Source organism: Moschus berezovskii, chromosome 11 (assembly GCF_049115385.1).
Source record: "Moschus berezovskii isolate FMDL1 chromosome 11, NW_MosBer_1.0, whole genome shotgun sequence".
Lineage (NCBI taxonomy): Eukaryota > Metazoa > Chordata > Mammalia > Artiodactyla > Moschidae > Moschus > Moschus berezovskii.
The window spans coordinates 62,682,553-62,703,875 of NC_142470.1; the positions used below are offsets into that span (position 1 = coordinate 62,682,553).

The following is a 21,323-nucleotide window of genomic DNA, read 5'->3' on the forward strand; positions in this document are numbered from 1 at the left end:
GAATCTCCAGCTTCCTCTGCCACCTCCCCAGCACTTGGCATCTTTCTAAAACCTTATAAAGATTCCAGGAGCAAGTATTCAAGCTAACAATCATCCCCAGTGGCCCCTTAAGTCTCCCGAGAAATGGAAAGAAGACTCGTCCTCTTGCTGTGGCCTGATGTCCACAAAACTGTGCTCTCAGTCCCGTCCCCCCACACTGGAGACAAGGCACCTAGTGGCCACTGGTCCCCAGAGGACAGAAGCCCGGCTTGTACCAGGTGTGTCAGTTCTACCAAGAGTAAACGCTGAGTCAGAGCCCTGATGGGAGGAGGCCAGTCCCTGGACAAGGAAGCTGTGTCAGGCCCAGGCGGCAGCAGCGCTGAGCGTGAGCCCACGTGCCTCAAGGAGAGGCCCAAGGTGACCGGACCTCCTGCTGCCAGTTCTCAGCTGAGTTCAGACGGCCTGCGGGGCGCTCAAGTCTCCCTCTGCCAAATCAGGACCCAGTCCCCAGTCTGCTCACCTGGAGACGCCAACTGTGAGTAATAAAAATGCAGAGAGGATGGACTTATGACTCTTCCTCCAGTTAGTCCTTCAGATGAAATGGATTAAAACATTGAAAACAAAATGGTATTAATTTGGATGGGGGTGGGATTGTTAGCCCTTAAAAAGCAAGAACACATTTAGATGATCTTGACTAATGAAAGATGTTTTTTGTAACTTATTTTCTAGATGTGTGCATATATAATTAGTATGTTACATGGTATAAGTTTAAGGTATAGAACGTGTCCATCTGACACAAGTACACATCACAAAATGACCCCCACCAGAGTGTCACATAGTTACAATTACTTCTTGGCGGTGAGAACGTTTATTATATACTTTCAAGTATATGACAAGTATTGTTAACTCTAGTCACCATGCTCTACATTAGATCCCACAATTTATGGGCTTCCCAGGTAGTACTAGTGACAAAGAACTCGCCTGTCAGTACAGGAGACATAAGAGCTGCGGGTTTGATCCCTGGGTTGGGAAGAGCCCCTGGAGGAGGGTGTGGCAAACCACTCCAGCATTCTTGCCTAGGAAATCCCATGGACAGAGGAGCCTGGCAGGCTACAGTCCATGGGGTTGCAAAGAGTCAAACACAAGTGACGCGACTTAGTACACACATTCCTCTTTTAACAGGGAGTTTGTATCTCTTGACCAGCATCTCCCTACTCCTCCTGGCACTCACTCTGTTGTGAGTTCGACATTTTTTAAAGATTCCACATGAAGTGATTCCACACAGCATTTGATTTTGTGTGTCTTACCTGACTTCACACAATGCTCTCAAGGTCCACCCACGTTGTACAATGTCGTGAACATGTAGTTTATGGCATAGGATGAGGAGCCATACATCCCATGGAACAGTTCAGCTTACTGGAAAGGTTGTGCTTTCCTCTGCTCCATCACGGAGCCACTGCTATCCTGGAGCATTGAATCAAAATACGATTATGATGAAACTAATATAACATTGCATGTCAATTATACTTCAATCTTAAAAGTCCAATCATAGAATTGCAGAGCTGTCATTTAAGATAACAAGAATCCTGTCAATTAACTAAAAGGGAGCAGAAAAATCATGGCAACTGGCCCCCATCCCACCCAGGATTAAGGTAAAATAATCCCAACTGAAAAACAGGAGCCAGTCTCAGCACTCACTTGACATAAGACAGGTTGTGTGCTGTGAGCCTAGTCATTTAGTCATATCCAGCTCTTTGTAACCCCATGGACTATAGCCCACCAGGCTCCTCTGGCCATGGAGATTCTCCAGGCAAGAATACTAGAGTGGGTTTCCATGCCCTCCTCCAGGGGATCTTCCCAAACCAGGGATGGAATCCAGGTCTCCCACACTGCAGACAGATTCTTTACCATCTAAGCCACCAGGGAAGCCCATAAGACAGGTTAACAAGAGAAAATACTAATTTAATTTTTACACACAGGAGCCCATAGAAATATGAGACCAAAAGAAATGACAAATTGACAGATTTTGCACCTTTAGACAAAGAAATAAATTTGTGAATAACTGACAGAGAAAAAGTTTGGGGCATTTTGGGGTAAATTGATGAGAAAGTATCACCACAGGAAGAAGGAAGTAGGTTTATTTACGCAGCCTTCTTGGCCCTGAATCCGGGTCTCTGGGGATAAGGATGCTTCTTCCTCTTATACGGGGAGTTGGAGGGCCCTTCACCCAGGAGATTTATCTTTAAGGGGGACAGAGTGAGTCAGTGTCTTTCTTATATCACCTATTTCTTAAGTAACTTTGACTAAAAATTCTGGGGCGGCTGCTTGTGCCCCTGACAGCAAAAAGTTCTGGGTTACCACGTGGGGGACACGAACCCCCCACAAGGCCCCCACCTCCTGCAGGCCCTAGGACCCCTGACTCAGGTAATTTGAGCCTTGGCAGTTGCCATCCGGGCAGCTGGCCACTTCCTTGGAAAGCGCCCTCTGAGCTCACTGACCCTTGGTCCAGCCTCTGGGCTCTGATTTTCAGCTGAGACTTGAAGGTAAGGATATGGCTTAAAAGAAATCCTTTACTTAACTCACTGGTTTACGTTTTTAATCTTTACTGTTAGTAGCGTAGGTGTGGCAATGTAGACAGGACTGATTATCTCAAGCCAGAAAGAATTTTCACTAACCTAAAAAAGCAGAGATATAGTTGCTGCTGGATTTTGAGGCTTAATCAGGTTCATATTAGGGGCAGAACCATATCGTAGGATGCATGTCCGTCACCAAGGGGTGCAGGGTCTGCTTGTCTTTCTTTCCGGAATGCCAGAAACCACGAATGTTAAATGCCTAGCTTCTTTCACCACTTTGGGCTTCAAGGCAACCTTGTAATTCTATGATTTATTATTCACCTATTGGCTAGAATGATTCCATGAAGAGAAACTTCTTTTATCTGCTATTAGGTATTCAGCAGAACAGTTAAATAGAAAAGTCAGAAAGAACCATTTACTGTTTCCCTCCATTTATGATTTCAAACTAAACAGTTGGTTTCTAAGCTTCAGTCCCCTTGGGCTGTTGTAACCACACACCACAGACTAAGCACGTTACACAACAGAAAGGTGTTTTGTCACAGCTCTGGAGGTGGAGGGCCCGGGTGTGGACGGCCTGGTCTCTCCCAGTCTCTCTCCTGGGAGCGCAGGCTGTTCCTCACCCAGACATCAGTCCATGCAGCAGCAGCCCTGGCTTTAATCTCCAACTCTAACAAGAACACACCCAGGTTGGATAAGGGCCACCCTACTGGCCTCACCTTAACTCAGTCACCCTCTTAAAGTCTTGTCTGCAAATGCAGCCACACACTGAGGCCCTGGAGATTAGGGCTTCAGCATATGAACCTGGTAGGGACGACATCCGTCTATAATCGTGACCAGTGAGTGAATGCCATTGCCACAGAGACAGATCACCACAAACTCGGCCACTTGAGAGGACACACACTAATCATCTGATGATTTGGGAAGTGAGAACTCCAAGCAGGCATCTCAGGGCAGAACCATGGTGACAGCAGGGCCATGACCCTTCCTGCAGGTCCTGGGAGCACTGGCTCAGGGCTCATGCTTTCTCTCAGCAGAATTCAGCCCCTATGACCATGGGCCAAGGTCCGCGTCCTTGCACTGTCGTTTGGGGGTCTTTTTCAGCTCCCAGGGACCGTCCCTGGGCTCCTGTCCCCTCCCGCTTCAGGTCAGTGGTGGCCTGGGTGTCCTTCCAGGCTTTGAGTCCCTCTGGCCTCCTGGGCTACTGCATCCCTCAACTGGTTTTTCCATGCCTCCTGCTGTCTTCCACACATCCTTGGGGTCACATTAGCCCCTCTGCCCCAGATAACCCAGGACAAGCCTATGACCTTCATATCCTTAACCCTAATTCCATCTGCAAAGTCCCTTCACCAGACAGTGGAAGGAGCAGAAATTAAGACTCGGATACCTTTGGGGCTATTATTCTACCCAACACAATATATATTTAAAAAAGAAATGTATCAAAATAGTAACAACTCATGCAATAGATTTTTTTTTCCTTATGCATCTGGGCTTATTTTAAATTTTATGACACGGATTCGTGTCAATGTATGGCAAAACCAACCAATATATTAATGTAAAGTAATTTGCCTCCAATAAAATAAAAAAATAAATAAATTTTTAAAAAATTAAAAAAAATAAAACTTATGAAAAACTGTAACTGAAAAAAAAATAAATAAATAAATTTTATGTAACGTATATGTTTATACTCATAATGAAAAGAGTAGTTCTTTTTTTTATTTTTGGTTGCACTAGTCTCCATTGCTGTGCACAAGCTTTCTCTGGTTATGGCGAGCAGGGGCTACTCTTTAGTTGCTTTCTGCAGGCTTATCATGGTAGTGGCCTTTGTTGCGAAGCACAGGCTCCAGAGCACACAGGCTTCAGTAGTTGCAGCAAGTGGGCTTAGTTGCCTCTTAGTATGTGGAATCTTGTGTCCCATGCATTGGCAGGTAGACTCTTAACCACTGGACCACCAGGGAAATCCTAGTAATTCTTTTTTATAACTGAAGTGTAATTGATTTACAATGTGTTAATTTCTGCTGCACAGCAAAGTGATTCTGTTAAGCATATGTATACATACTTTTTTTTTTGCATATAAGAGGTAATTCTTAATGAAGGAATGTGGGATTACCAGGCAGGCTTTGGCTGCATTCCTGAGCAAGTATTGTTGTTCAAGGGGCTCTGAGCAGCCTCACTGATGTGAGGGTGTTAACACTCCTTCCTAATAAATCCTTGATTCATTTCCAAATTAAAACAGAAAAGTTTGTAAAAGACCTACCATGAAAGGCCCATTAGAAGCTTTGTTCTCTTCCCTCCTCCCTCCTGAAGCCCACCGTAATCTCAGGACTTTTGTCCAAACTCTACTTTCTCTGACACTTTGCAAACACAGCTGCCCCTCAGTCTCCATTCTGAAGGGCTGGACTTGCTCTGAGGTCAGGAACCTCTTAATGACAGGCCTGGATGTGGTGAGTACTAGCCTCCCACCAGCTCCCCGGAGGGGCTGCACCAGCCGCCCCACTCAATTCCCAATAACCGTTTATAGGCACATCTTCAGGAAGATGGCAGGAAGAGAAGGCAGCTTCTCCTGCCTTTCATTTCTTTTAAACTTTTTATTTTGTACTGGGGTATAGTCGATTAAAAATGTGATAGTTTCAGGTGAACAGCAAAGGGACTTAGTCAAACATGTACTTGTATCCATTCTCCCCAGACTCCCCTCCATCCAGGCTGCCACATAACATTGAACAGAGTTCCCTGTGCTGTACAGTATGTCCTTGTTGGTCATCCATTTTAAATATGGCAGTGTGTACATTTCCATTCCAAATTCCCTAACTAACCTGGAAGGACCCTTTCCTTTTATTTAAGAGTCAGAATGAGTTAACAAGTATAAGGTATTCAGTCCAGCACAAGTGAATCTAAGTATCCAGTGACTGTTAGATTCTGACTGTTGCCAGTGTTCCTAGTGGCAGCAGACAACGTCTCTGGAATAACAGCAGCCAGCTATCCTAGGAAATAGATGCAGATCCTCCTGCCTTTCTCATTTCATGCATTTAAGACTTTTTCAACAGAACAACAGAAACAAACAACCTGATTCTAGATCGGACAAAGAATTTAAATAAACATCCTCCAGAGGAAACATACAAATGACAAATGAGCACATTTTGGGGAAAATGAAACCCAAAAGCACAATGAGATGTCGCCTTACACTCTTTAGGATGGCTACTATTTAAAAAAACAAAACAACAGAGAATAACAAGTGTTGGTAAGGATGAAAAGAAATCAGAAACCTCATATACCGCCGGTGGGGACGTAGAAGTGCAGCCACTGTGGGCGACGGGATGGCAAGTCCTCAGAAGAGTGAACATAGACTCATAAACGGTCCAGCAATCCCACTTGTGGGTTTTTACCAAAAAGGACTGAAAGCAGGGTATTGAAGAGATATTTGTACACCCATGTTCACAGAGCTTCATTCTCAACAATTAAAAGTTGGAAGGGTCCATGCATGAATGAATGAATAAAATTCAGTCCTCATCAGCTTGTTTGTTTACAAACAGTTTTGTTGTTATTTTTACTGGGAATGTGTTAAATCTCCAATGTTGAGATTTTCTATACAATTGTCTTTCCACTTATTTACGTCTTTTCTTTTTTTTCCTCTGCACCTCACAGGAATGAAAAATTTCATTTACTTATATGAATAAAGATTTATAGTGACTTCCCTGATAGTCCAATGATGAAGACTTCACCTTTGATGTGGGTTCAAGTTCAATCTCTGGTCAGGGAACTAAGGTTTCACATGCTTCTCAGACAAAAAAAAAAAAAAAAAGACAAAATATAAAACAACAGCAATATTGAAACAAATTCAATAGACATCTTTAAAAATGGTCCACATTAAAAAAATTTATATCTTATAGATTCTTTGTGAAACTCAATGCCTGTGTTTATATACATAATGTATTTATATGTATATTTACATTTATATTTGGATTTTTCTTTTCTCCTGTTATAAACAAGGTCTTTTCTACCACCATATCTTCTAACTAGCTGTTGAGCTTGTATATGAACAATGGTCGTGTTTTACATAATAAATTGGTACTTAGCCAAAAATAAATGAAATGCAGTGCTTTCTGAAGGTGAATTCACTCTCAGAAAGGAAGGAAATTCTTACACCTGCTACAATGGCACCCCACTCCAGTACTCTTGCATGGAGAATCCCATGGATGGAGGAGCCTGGTGGGCTGCAGTCCATGGGGTCGCAAAGAGTCGGACACGACTGAGCGACTTCACTTTCACTTTTCACTTTCATGCATTGGAGAAGGAAATGGCAGCCCACTCCAGTATTGTTGCCTGGAGAATCCCAGGACGGCAGAGCCTGGTGGGCTGCCATCTATGGGGTCGCACAGAGTCGGACACGACTGAAGCGACTTAGCAGCAGCAGCAGCAGCTACAACATGGATGGATCTTGAGGACGTTATGGCAGGTCCTCAATGGACGAGCACTGTCTGATTCCTGTTGTGAGAGGCCCCTGGAGGAGTTAGGTCCACAGAGACAGAGCATAGAACAGTGGGGCCTGGGGACAGGGGAGGGGGTGAGGAGTTAGTGTTTAATGGGTGGCTTCACTTTGGGAAGATAAGACATTCTGGAGATGATGGTGGTGACGGTTGCACAACAATGAGCTTGCACTTACAAGTGGATAAAATGGTAAATGTCATGTTATGAGTATTGAACCACAGTTTTTAAAAAACTTCCTCTCTTCTCTGCCCACAGGGAGTGCCGTCTCATCCCCAGACCCCATGGCCCTGACCACGGCAGGGACACAGCCCTCACTAGGGGAGGTGGCAGGGATCCCCCTGCCAGCCACCACTGTGGACAACTGGCACCAGATCCAGGGCCTCGAGGCCCAGCCGGACGACCTCCTCATCTGTACCTACCCTAAGTCAGGTAGCTGTGGGCTGGGTCGGCAGGCTCCCCCGGGGTCACAGTCCCTGGAGGGGTGCCTGTGGGGATCAGAGGGCCCTGCTCTCCTGCCCCAAGGACAGGCTCCTTGGGGAGCTTGAGCCCCTGGGTTTATGGACTTATGGCTTTGGGGGGCCCACCTGCTGGTCTGTGGGCCCTTGGGTGGGAGAGAGGTTGACCTGAACACCCATCAGTCTACCAGGGTGCAGGAGGCAGTTGTCCGACCAGTTTTTGCCTCTCATCTCTCCATCTGGCCGCAGGGACCACGTGGATCCAGGAAATTGTGGACTTGATTGAGCAGAGCGGGGATGTGGACAAGTGTCAGCGGGCAGCCATTCAACACCGCCACCCATTCCTCGAGTGGGCCCGGCCACCCCAGCCCTCTGGTGAGTGCTCCTCCCCGCTGCCCCACCACCGGCCAGGGCCCTGGTTACGACTAGTGACCCTGCATTGACCAACAGGTCATCTCCCGGAGCCCAGGGTCCCCTGCCAGCTCCTCCTGGGGGTTTGGACACAGGGGCCAGGACATGTGTCCTCATCACAGTATCGTCCAGTTGGTTTAAGGATGTGGAGGTATTTGCATCAGCATCTGATTCCCACACAGGAGCAGCTGCTTCTAGGGAGAAGGTCGTGCCTTCTTGATCTAAGGGACACACTCTCCTCCCACCCATAACACGTTGAACACAGAGGCAGATGCCGGGTTGGTATCCCCAGGGAGCGAGTAGAAGTCAGGACCCATAGGCCATCAGGGTCACAGTTCTCAGAGAGGAAGGAAACAGCCAGCACACTGGGCAGGTCGGTGGGGATGGGGGCCTGTGCTCTGGGACCCCTCTTCCCTGGAACTCGGCTCCTCATCCCCAAACTGAGCTCCTGCAGCTGCAGAGTGTGTGTGCCACCCGCAGGTAAAGGCATGGTCCCACCATGAAAGCCCCCAAGAGCAGAAAGGTAGGCGGGTGACTGACACTCTGGACAGAGCCCTGGACAGAGGTCCCTCTGTGATGCTTATGGAACAAGGTCCTCCTCTCAACCTCTTTAAAGGTGTGGAGAAGGCCAGAGCGATGCCCCGGCCCCGGGTGCTGAGGACCCACCTCCCCGCCCAGCTGCTGCCTCCATCCTTCTGGGAATGCAAATGCAAGGTACCAACATCTCAGGACGGAGGGGGCGAATGTTCCAACCCCAAACATCCTCCGTCTTGTGTGCTTCTCCACCTCCTGGGCTGAGGATCCAGGGCCACGGGTGAGAGGAAACCCATGGGATGCTTGGTAGAGACAGCAGAGGTACTGAGCACAGGAACAATAGAGCCACTGAGGCCAAGAACGTATCCACACTGTTACCATGAAGCTGACCTCCAGGGAGACCAGGATGAAGGCATTCGGGGGCCATCACAGCCACCATCACAGCTTCTGTCTGTCGGGAAGCCCTGGTTTCTGGATAAAGATTGTTCTAGGAAATCAAGGGGGCCGTGAGGAATCTGCTGCCTTGAGGGGCGGAGCCAGGAAGGGAGGCGGGGACCCCAGGGAGTGTGGGCAGCACAGGCCAGGTGGGCAGCAGGCACGGGCCCCCTGGGACGGCTCAGCGTTGGTGACCCTGTGAAAACCACCCTCTACGCCACTTCACCCCCAATCTACACTCTTTCTCTCAAGTTCCTCTATGTTGCTCGAAATGCCAAGGACTGTCTGGTTTCCTACTACCACTTCCAGAGGATGAACCAGACGCTTCCCGACCCGGGCACCTGGGACCAGTACTTTGAAACCTTCATCAGTGGAAAAGGTAGGAGGCCCCCTCCCATCTCTCCACCACCATGGCCGTGCAGCTCAGCCAGGTCCCCACACACCACATGACCCCCCAGGACACTGAGTCTTCCCATGGCCACAGCAGACATCCCCACCAGATCCAGAAGCTTTTATTCCTGGCCACCCGACCTGCAGGGTCTCCCCTTTCCAAAAGCATCCCTGTCCCGTCATAAGGGCATTGTGATGACAGATAATCCATGTGAAGCCGCATGGGTAGGCGGGTTGGGATAAATTCCCCCGAGGCTGCCCCATTCCACCTCAACCCCCATGTCAAACAGGTCACAATTCATGGATGTATCTGGCTGGTAATCTGTTTCCCTCTCTCTCCAATGCACTTGAGGTCAATCACATCCCTGAGCATTTGAAGGCTTTGCAGGGCCCCGCATGGGCTCTCTGCCATGTTCTCTGTGTCTTACAGTTGCATGGGGGTCCTGGTTTGAGCATGTGAGAGGCTGGTGGGAGCTGAGAGACAGCGTCCAGATGCTCTTTCTCTTCTATGAGGACATCAAGAGGGTGAGTAGAGGCGACGTGGGTAGAAACCATGTCAGACCAGCTCTGAGAGACCCTGGGCTGCTTCCGGGCTGCACAGCTTGCAGGGGAACAAGTGTGACCTTCTGACATGATGCGTCCTTCCATTGCCATGTTACCCTCCCCACAGGACCCAAAGCAGGAAATTCAGAAGGTGATGAAGTTCATGGGGAAGAACTTGGATGGAGCTGTGCTGGACACCATTGTCCAGGAGACGACGTTTGAGAAGATGAAGGCAAACCCCATGACCAACCGCTCCACGGCTCCCAAGACCGTCCTGGACCAGTCCATCTCCCCCTTCATGAGGAAAGGTGGGTGGGCTGCACAGACTGCACAGAGACGGGTGTAAAGCAAGTATTCTATCTGCCCGGTAGCATGGTGCCTGCCCTGCTGATAGGAGGGTGCTGGGCTTTACCAGTCCCAGCTCAGTGCATCATGCGTCATACCTGGTGCTGGAGGCCCTCAGAGAGGAGAGCTCGCTGGTCCTTCGGGGGCTTGTCCAGACATCCTGGGGATGCCTGGACTGAGGCCTGGGGCCCCAGCAGTAGCAAGGTCTGGGTCTTTGCTCCAAGGTTCTACACACACAAGATGAGGGCTTTTCTCCACCAACCAGCTTCCTGCCTTACTGCTGGCTGCTCCTTCCTGCTTCGCAGTCTCTTCTTATCAGCCAGTCTCATCATGGCTGAACAGCATGACTTTCAGTGGCAACTACTGCTCAGATCTACCTCCTTCCACAATACTTCTTCATTCCAACTCCTAAGAGAGGGATCCTAATTGGCCCGGCTGATGTTTTTTATGGAGGCTTCCCAGGAGGTTCAGCAGTAAAGAACCCACCTGCCAATGCAGGAGGCCTGGGTTCAATCTCTGGGTCAGGAAAATCCCCTGGAGAAGGGAATGGCAACCCACTCTAGTATGCTTGCCTGGAGAATCCCCATGGACAGAGAAGCCTGGCGGGCTATAGTCCATGGGGTCACAAGAGTAGAACGTGACTTAGCAATTGAACAACAGCAACACCACAATGTTTTCAAAGGGAAAAAATAAAACCCTTTATCACTGTTGAATTTAAAAAGTAATATATGTGATTATAAAAACATAAATTCACATTTTAAAAGTTCTCTTTACCAAAGCCCTGCTCCCTGAAGCCCCTCTGTAGCAGTTTTATCGACACAGTCTCAGCTGTGAGGACCATCGCTTTGCAACTTCTTTTCTTTTTCTTTCTTCACACACAACTGGATTTCTTTTGCTGCATTTTCCAGTCTACTGTTACTGAAACAAGCCAAGCAAATCCACTTCTCTCCCTGGGTAGTCTCGGGTAAGGATCTGGTGAGCTGCCCAGCTCTCCACAGCCCCTTCCCTCAGCTCTGCAGACATACAGGCACCACAGTGAGAGCCAACCCCACAAAACTCAGGCAGGTCGCACCACACACATTCCTCACTAGAGTCTCAAATACAAGGGCAGGGCACCACCACGAAGCTCTCTGTTTGGGGGCTCGTGTCCAGATGCGTCATAACTCATCGACTCTTCCCCGAGAGTCAGACTGGCTGTTTTCAGTCCTTGTGTTTGTAAATCACACTCCAGCAAACTGCTCTGTGCCCATGTTCTCACATCCTGACACTCTTCCTTCTCTTGCATAATTTTCCAGAAGAGGCACTGTGGGACAAAGAGTATTTCCCTCTTTTGAAGTTATTTTCATAGTTACTGTTGGGAGAAAAATAGTACCCCATTCATCTTTTTCCTCCAAATCTTTTTCCTTTGGGCTGGAGCTTACCTCCAGTGAACTGCAGCGTCCACTTAACAAGACCTGATACACGAGTGCACACATGCAACCAGCACCCTAATCAAGCCTTAAACATCTTCCTCCCCACAAAGTCCCTTCTCCTGCCCCTCTCCAGGCCATCTCTGCCCCCGGAGACGCTCCCTGTGCTTGTCCCTATCCCCACAGCCATTGTGCCTGATCCCGGGCTCCCTTGAACAAATCAGGCAGCAGACTGTCTTATATCTGGAGTCTTTTACTCAGTGGACATTTGGAGATTCTCCCAAGTGGCTGAGTGTTAGAAATGCATGCTTTCTCACTTCTCTGTGGTTGCCCTTCATGTGAACAGGCCTCAGGTGGGGCCCAGCTGCAGCTCCTTTGGGTTGATAGTCCTCTGATTTAGGGGCCCTGACCTCTGATCAGGTGCCCTGGGGCGCATCTCAGCCAAGAGCAGCAGGAGGAGGGGACTGCCAGGGACGTAGGTGAGGCAGTGTGCAGGCACATATCCCTTCTTTACTTGGGTCACCAGGACTCCCAAGCAGTGACGCTCATCTGGGCTTTCCCTTTCCAGGAATCGTGGGGGATTGGAAAAACCACTTCACAGTGGCTCAGAATGAGAGATTTGATGAAATCTACAGGCAAAAGATGAAAGGAACCTCAATCAACTTCTGCACGGAGCTCTGAATCAAATAGCAATAAAGAGGCGGCTACCAGGATACAGCCTCATCCTTCATCCTGACCCACAGCCTCGGAAAGCAGGCTGTCCACCAACTCTGCGCTCATCTCAACCATTCTTTCCAAAGTAAGAAACTAGATGGCTTTATAAACTAAGTCAAATACAAGGCTTGAATACTGCAAGGACTTTAAAATTTTTCATTATTCTGGAAAGTGCATCCTAGTTCTCTAGTCTGTAACATGATTATATCTTCAGTGTCCATATGCAAATACTTGGCTTCATCTCTACTGAGAGTATGAAACCTCTGACGTCAGGAACTCCAGCTGTGCTCGGTCCCGGGTCCCACTTGGTCACTGTGGGAAGGGACACGTGGAGGGTGGGCCAGTGCGCAGTCCTGAGGGTTCACGTTCTGACGTTCTTCCCTGGGACAAAGGGGAAGGGGCAAAGGGGAGGGACCAGATACTAATGCCTGACCTAAGGAGTCCTGGTGCTGAGTTGCGTAGGAAACAGAAAGCTCTGTGAAATTTAATGGAAGAGGGACCTAGGAGACAGGGGAGTGGCATCAAGTGTCAGCCCAGACACGGTGGTCGAATTTGGAGGCACCAAAGTCTCACTCCACATGCCGGGTTCTCCGAGGACCCCGTTAGCAGCTCGGCCCTTTATGCTCCCACGATAGCTCTGCTGCTCTGTCCACACTCAGCAGTTCACTTGTCTGTACCCACACTAGATCGTAAAGTCTTTTGTGTCTGGTCCCACATCTTAGTCAACATTCACTCCAGCACTTAAGGCAGCACCTGGCCTGGAACGTGTGTGCAGAAAGTGCTTGTGTGCCAGCGGATGGCACGAGGGTGAATGACCACAGGAAAGCAGGTACATGGCAGGTAACCAGTTTCCAGCTTTTAGTCCCAACTTCTGTCATCCAAAGCTGAAGGCGGTGGGGACATTGACCTGGGGACCCAATGGTGAGGATGCATTAAGGCAAATGAAATTCTAACTTTTCATTACCACCCTTCACTGGCAATTCTCAACAATGTCAGGGATAAAAGACTCTTACGGGGCTGCGGGCGGGGTGGGGGGAGGGCAGGGCAGGGTCTATTGGTCAAAGTTCTAAACAACTGTTTGGTTACTACTGAGTTGTTAATTGGAAGATAATTATGATACTGTGACGGTTTCTGCCATACATCAACATGAATCAGCCACAGGTATGCATATGTCCCTCCCTCTTGAACCTTCCTCCCATAGCCCACCTTATCCAACCCCTATAGGTTGTTACAGAGCATCAGCTTTGGGTTACCTGCGTTATCTAGCAAATTCCCACTGGCTATCTGTTTTACATATGGTACTGTATATGAATCAACGCTACTCTCTCAAATCATCCCACCCTTATCTTTTCTAACCACAACGCTATAAGACTAGGTATCAACTACGGGAAAAAAAAACCCTAAAAAACACAAACACATGGAGGCTAAACTACACACTTCTAAATAACCAACAAGTCACTGAAGAGTCAGAAAAGAAAGTAAAAAATACCTGGAAACAGATGACAACAAAAATACAACAACCCAAAACCTATGGGATGCAGCAAAAGTAGTTCTAAGAGGGAAGTTTATAGCAATACAAGCTTACCTCAAGACAAGAGAAAAATGCAAAATAAACAATCTAAACTTACACCTAAAGCAACTAGAAAAAGAACTACGAGAAGATAAGATGGTTAGATGGCATCACCAATTCAATGGACATGAGTTTGAGCAAACTCCAGGAGATAAAGAAGGACACGCAAGCCTGGCGTGCTACAGTCCATGGGGTCACAAAGTCAGACATGACCCAACAACTGACAACAGCAACTGAGTTTTAATCATGGGTACGTAAACTTCAAAGTAGCGGCTTTTTATTATATTAAAAAGTTGTCTCTATCCCCCACAGGTTGAGATTTTAGATTATAAATTTTTTGCTGTTTGGTTCCATATTTTACTCCCCTTTGTGGAGATTATTGATAACTAAGAGGACCCCCAGCCCCCAGCTGGATGAGTTTGTAACAGTTCAGAACTCTTCGTGCTCACTCCAGGTACAATCAGGGAACCTTCAGTACCGAAGTGTTTCTATATCTAAACAGTGGTGGATTCAGAATGAACAATGATACACAGTTGGTTTAAAGACAGAGAAGCAGAACTTATTTGTTCACCTCTGTCAATCGCATGACTCCTTGGAATTTTTGCTTGTATTCTGATTTTAAAATGGTAAAATTTAAATGGATTGTGATGTATACAATTTTTGTTTAGTGAGTTCAAAGTTTTGTTCACACAGAAAATAGTTTACTGATTTTGAATAACTGTAAAATTGAAATTTACTTTTCTGTTATTTGTTTTAAAACTCAAGAATGAATCAAGAAAATGAAATATTACATCAGTGGTATGATTTAGTCACTGTCTGAATTGTACTTTTTCTGGACACTTTCATTTTAGTAAAATAGACTTGTGATTTCTTTTTAACTGGAATGAGTCTATACACAAAGTGGAATAAAAGTTTCATTGACTATGTTTTCTTACTGATATTTTATTATTTGTTTCTACACATGATTAATACGGAAAATAATTCCTTGTATGTGGGAAGGAAGTGGTTTTTTTTAAAAAAATGATTTGTTCCAGAGTCAGATACAGTCCAACCCATAAACTGCATTGTGGTTTGTTTGTTAAGTTAAACTCTTTCCCATTCCTCGACAACCAGGAACCAAGCACATGGACTTAAGTCTTAGTGAAAAAGAAGGTTTAAAAATCTGTTCTGGGAGATTAGATGACCTGGGTATGCTACATCACTTCAGTCGTGTCAGACTCTTTGTGACCCATGGAGGAGGCCACCAGGCTCCTCGGTCCATGGGATTCTCCAGGCAAGAATACTAGAGTGGGTTACCATGCCTTCCTCCAGGAGATCTTCCCCACCCAGGAATCGAACCCATGTCTCTTATGTCTCCTGCATTGGTAGGCAAGTTCTTTACCACTGACACACCTGGGAAGCCCTTAGATGGGCTTCGGGTTTTTAAAACACCTGCAAATCACTTCTACATCCACCCATCCAACAACCCCAGGGAAACCCCATGCTGACTGGAGCACATTCTAACCAAGATCCTAACAGAATGCAGACTTGCAGGTAAAAACATAATGTCTGTAATTGGACCAGCTCCAACGGCTCACTTTGGAGAGCTCACAGGAATAGAGACATAGAAATAATGCCAGTCCCAGGGGTTGGGTATTTAAGCAACGAGCCAAGATGAGAAGACCATAGCATGCCCTCTGGCTGGATGCCTGGACTTGTCTACAGCCAGAAAGGGTGATTTTAAGAAGACATTTCATCTGAGAAAGTGTTCCATTGGTTCATGACTGGACAGCAGCTTCTTGAATGTCGATGACACAGCGGTGAGAAACACCCCTCCCCGAGGCCGCTGGGTGGGAAGTGAGACCAAGGTTAGGAGAGTGAGGACCCTCACACGTGAGAGACGGGTGGCCATGGTTCTCGGAGCACAGAGCTCATCAACTGTGGTTGGGTCTGAGGGTTTAGCCTCCCCAGAAGCTGCAGCGATGGCCTTGACCAGGAGAAGAGGACAAGCCAAGGCAGGGGACACGGAGAGAGGATCGTGGTGGAGGGGGTGCCACGCCTGCTCCAGGACAGAGGGAAGAACCCGAGCTCAGGGCCCACAGAGGAGGTGGGAGGAAGATGGGTCTTGACCACAGTGCCCAAGATGCTCTTCATAATCCAAGAGCCATGAGAAGCCCCCGAGCCTCTGAGAAAAAAGGCGACAGGTGGACCAGCGTTTCAGCACGTGCTCTGTGGGTGGAGGGGCGGGAGCAGGGCAGGGCCAGGGAGCTGAGGATGAGCTGCCTGTTCTCCTTGCTTGATGTTCTCCTGCAATAAACCCTGCACTTTCCTTCTCTACAACCTGGTATCAGCAGATTGGCAGGCAGATGAACAGATCCCGGTTCAGCTGGTAATATAACCCTTAACTAAAAGGCGTCCTGTGCTTGCCTTCAGGACCGAATGGGGGGTGGGGGTGGGGGAGGAGTGGTGACCTGATGCACTGGACAAGCCCTGGAGCCACAGCTCAGGGCTGAGCTGACCCTGCCAGTCACTTGCCTGTGCTCCCTGCCTCACTCTCTGCCTCAGCTTCCTCATCTGGAAAATGGGGTCCATGATCATAGCTACTGTGATGTTGTGGTTTATAATAAAAAATACATATATTTGATCTTTATCTCATTGCTAGCATAGAGCTCCTAAAACCCTGGGGGTTTCCTAGCAGCAAAGGAGCCTTTTGTTATATTAATGTGTTGACTCTTGGAAAGTCCACATGAGGGTGATCAGGAGTGAGAACTTTGAGCCCAGCCCTGGACCTCTGGGGAGGGGAGGGATGGCTGGAAACTTAGCTCAGGCACCAGTGATCAGTGATATAATCAACCAGCCATGATGGAGCCTGTGTGTAGCCAGTTAGTTAGAGTCAGTCGCTCAGTCACGACCAACTCTTTGAGACCCCATAAACTGTAGCCCTCCATGCTCCTCTGTCCATGGGATTTCCCAGGCAAGAATACTGGAAAGGGTTGCCATTTCCTTCTCCAAGGGGTCTTCCTGATCCAGGGGTCAAACCCACATCTCCTGCATTGTAAGCTCACCATGTGAGCCACCAGAGAAACCTGCATGAGCCCAAAGAGAGAGGTTTGGAGACCTCCTGGATTGGGGAACCCACGAGGTCAAGGAGTTAATTTGGGCAAAGTCGAGTTTAAGGAAGGAATGAAGCAGATAGAGTTCTTGGATCTAATGGCTAGAAGAAAAAGGAGGCCTGAGCAAATCCCTACAGTTAGAGGACCCAGGATGCACCTGGAGGAATTAACACTTCTATTTACCGAACAAAGAAAAGTCCTGAGTTTGTATAAACCAGGAATAGGGCTTCCTGACCTCAGGTCTCCTCAGATCTGCCAGAGGGCGCTCCAGGGACCTGCTCTCACCTGCGGACTCTGGAGGGTACTGGAGGGTTTTCTCGCGCACGCCCCTGGCTCACCCTCCCCTCCCTTCCCCTCCCCTGCAGACCACTCCACAGGATGACACCGGTCCCACCCGCCTGGAACATGGAGTCGGCTCTGAGAAGCTTCTGTGAATAGGGAGTGCCGGGAGCCAGCGAGGGAAATCCTACCCGTGGCAAAGGTCAACTGGGGAAGAGGCCTGACGGGCAAAGGCTAATCAGGACTCGAGGAGCCCCCTGGACTTACCTGAGCATCTACCCCAAAGAAAACCGGAATCTGACTGCTTTACTATCTTACGCCTCTTACCAAGTCCTCTAATACTTACGGGGCCTTCCCCCCAACCACCTTTCTCTGAAAACATTAATTCAGAACTGTAGTTTAAAAGTTCTCCTCGGCTTAATAGGAGTGTTCCGACCCAAGCCCCTCTGATAGCTTTCTAACTTGCATGACAAGTTTGTCCGGACTCTTACAACTATGAGTGTGACTGTTTATAGCCTCCCAGCCATGCAAGGACAGAAAGCCTAATATTCTAATATACAGGAATCTGTTGAAGAAGTTAAAATCATTAGGGTAGTACTAAAAAAGATTTCATTGTTGAATCAATGCTTGCTGCAAAGTTTCCTCTATCTATTGTATCCTTGGAAATATATTAATCACATATAGAGAATGTAAGTAGTAACCTTTGATTTAACCACATCAGATCTTAAGTTAATAAGTTCCTTTCTTGCAGCTCACTACACCGGTGCCTTATAGGAATGTAACTTTGTTATGCACCTAACTTTAGGAAAGTCACCTTAAAAAAAGGGTCTTTTACTTGCTAACTAACCTATTGTCAGGAGAAGAGGGCCATAAAACTGTTAGTAGGCCCCCTGGCCAGAAGATAATGTAAACCACCTAAAAAACTTTTATCACGAGACACACAAAAATAAGCCCTGATCCTAATAAGGGTCAAGACTGCTGACCCCACGCGATTTTGGCGTGACTCTATACCTCCCTTTCTCTGTTTCTTATGCGCATAACTTAGGGTATAAAAGCAGCACTGGAAAATAAAGTTTTGGGCCTTGCTCACTGAAGCTTGGTCTCCCCGTGTCGTTCTTTCTCTCTTTCCATCCTTTTCTCTATTCTCCTTTTTCTGGTTGAGATCCTTGGAGCGCTGGGCCCTCTGCGTTCACTTATCTGCCTGGGCTTCTAAGACTCACTCGAGGGGGTGCCCTGGTGGGGTGCCTCCGGCGATTCGAGAGGGCGCCTGCGGCCTACGTAAACAGAGCAAACCCCATGCTGGGGTTTTATTGGTTTCCAGCGTAAACCAAGGAATCATCAGCCCCTGTCTCTCTCTCTCTCTCTCTAACGCCGACGCCGTTCATCCCGAGGATACCCTGGGTCATATCGGGGCTGGACCCCGATAAGGGAGGGTCCCACACCTCAACAGAGTTTCCTCTTCAGGGGAGGAAAGTCGGCCAGACCCATCCAGACACAAGGCCCCAGCCCCACCCAGGCAGCCTTTGTGTAAGCTCTTAGGCGAGTCAGTCCAGGCCCACCCATGTGGACGGGTTCTAACACGAACACATAAAAGGGTGATGAAAGAGACAGGCAAGCCCACTTGAATCCTCTCCCTCTGCTGTGAGGACGTGACAATACACACATGTCCACAAAACACGTTCACACGTTCTGCAGGCCACAGGAGCTGCACTGGGGCTCCTGGACCCTTGGGATTACACAAGCCAGCAGAACCACAATGGCCGGGGAAGTCCAAGAAAAACAGTGTTCTTCTAGTCCCAGAGGCAAGAATTATGCAACTGGCTCTACAGCCTCTTTGGGTCTCAGACATGATTTGCTTCTTGCTTTATGAGACCAATGTAAAATCACTACCTCCAGGTACCCACCACCACACAAAACAGTTTCTTCTCCACCGGTTTTTGTTCTACTTGGCTCAAAACCCCCTGATTATTTGTTCAACACCCTGCAAGGTTCTGTGTGTCTTTGGTGCAGACAAATAGTGCCTAATACTTGCATTATCCTCCTTGGATTATAAAAATTCCTGCCTTGAGATGACTTCATTGCTTTGTTTTCTCCAATTTCAAAAATTCAGAAGCAGAGGTCATCTGCCTCTGTGGTTTATACTGTCCATAGCACTCACCCTTCTTGGAAGCTAAAATAAAGATGCAAGGACATACCCATAAGGTAGGAGAACACTTAGGTAGGGGGAGCGGATATCTTCCCGATGGAGGGGCATCCAGTGTGGAATGGAGGATGAGGGAGAGTCTGTAGGAAAGAGAAAGAGGTGGCCGTGGGGAAGGTGAGCCCAGGGGGCAACCAGGGACCGAGGATAATGTGTGATGCAACCAAGGGGAGGTTCCTGCGGAGAGACGCTCACCCGTGGGAACATAAGTCAGAACAGGCGGTGAGGGCTTGGATGGAAAGGAAGGCAGGTCATGGAGATGCTCTGCATGTTGACCTGGGGGAGGTCACAGGACGTGCAGGAGGGAGAATCCATCAATTTGTACACTGAAGCTCTGTGCTTCTTACTGTCTGTTAATTATGCCTTGATTTTTAAAAGTCTATCTGTAAGGACACTGCAAAGCTCTTAGAGGAAAATATAGGCAGGACACACTTTGATATGAATCACAACAAGACCTTTTTCCAACCCCTGCCTAGAATAATGAAAATAAAAACAAAAATAAGCAAATGGGACCTAATTAAACTTAAATGCTTTTGCATAACAAAAGAAACCATAAACAAAATGAAAAGACAGCCCTCAGAATGGGAGAAATTATTTGCAAACAAAGCAACTGACAAAGTACACCAACAGCTCATGCAGCTCAATATCAAAAAAACAACTCAAAAAATGGTCAGAAGACCCAAACAGACATTTCTACAAAGACATACAGATGGCCAAGAGGCACATGAAAAGACGCTCAGTATCACTAATTATTAGAGAAATGCTAATGAAAACTACAATGAGGTATCACTTCACACCAGTCAGAATGGCCATCATCAGAAAAAATTTACAAACAATAAATGTTGGAGAGGGTGTGGAGAAAATGGAATCCTCCTACCCTGTGGGTGGGAATGTAAATTGATACAGCCACTATGGAGAACAGTATGGATATATATCTTTTAAAAAAACTAAAAATAGAAATATCATATGACCCAGCAATCCCACTCCTGGGCATATACCCAGAGAAAACCGTAACTCAAAAGGATGCATGAAAACAGTAATTCAAAAGGTATGTTCATTACAGCACTATTTACAATACCCAGGACATGGAAGCACCCTAAATGTCCATCAACAGAGGAATAGACAAAGAAGATGTGGAGAGGAATATCAGTTCAGTTCAGTTCAGTCGCTCAGTCGTGTCGGACTCTTTGCGACCCCATGAATCACAGCACGCCAGGCCTGCCTGTCCATCATCAACTCCCGGAGTTCACTCAATCTCATGTCCATCGAGTCGGTGATGCCATCCAGCCATCTCATTCTCTGTTGTCCCCTTCTCCTCCCACCCTCAATCCTTCCCAGCATCAGAGTATTTTCCAGTGAGTCAGCTTGTCGCATGAGGTGGTCAAAGTATTGGAGTTTCAGCTTTAGCATCAGGAATATTACTCAGTCATAAAAAGGGATGAAATAGCGCCATTTGTAGAGATGTGATTGGACCTAATGACTGTCACTCAGAGTAAAGTCAGAAGAACAAATATCATGTATTAATGAATACATGTGGAATCTAGAAAAATAGTAGAGATGAACTGACTTGCAAAATGAACTGACTGACACAGATGGAGAGAATAAACACATGGAGACCAAGAGGGAAAGGTGGGAATGGGATGAACTGGGAGATTGGGATTGACACATACACACTGTTGATTCTCCAGGCAAGAGTACTGGAGTGGGTTGCCATTTCCTTCTCCAGGGGATCTTCCCGACCCAGGGATCAGAACCCAGGTTTCCCGCACTGCAGGCAGACACTTTAACCTCTGAGCCACCAGGGAAGCCTATACACTGTTGATATTGTGTCTAAAATAGACAACTAATGAGAACCTACTGTAGAGCATGGGGAATTCGACGCTCTGTGGTGACCTTAATGGGAAACAAACCC

General features: G+C 47.5%; 1 protein-coding gene across 1 annotated transcript; it reads left to right on the forward strand.

Annotated features, from left to right (window-relative positions):
- Window positions 1-300: 300 nt before the first annotated feature.
- LOC129539452 (sulfotransferase 1C2-like) lies at window positions 301-12,237 on the forward strand. Its single transcript, XM_088841744.1, has 8 exons — window positions 301-514; window positions 7,290-7,463; window positions 7,739-7,864; window positions 8,517-8,614; window positions 9,122-9,248; window positions 9,690-9,784; window positions 9,930-10,110; window positions 12,125-12,237. Exons 1-8 carry the CDS (start codon window positions 301-303, stop codon window positions 12,235-12,237), a joined length of 1,128 nt encoding a protein of 375 aa, XP_088697870.1.
- Window positions 12,238-21,323: the final 9,086 nt, after the last annotated feature.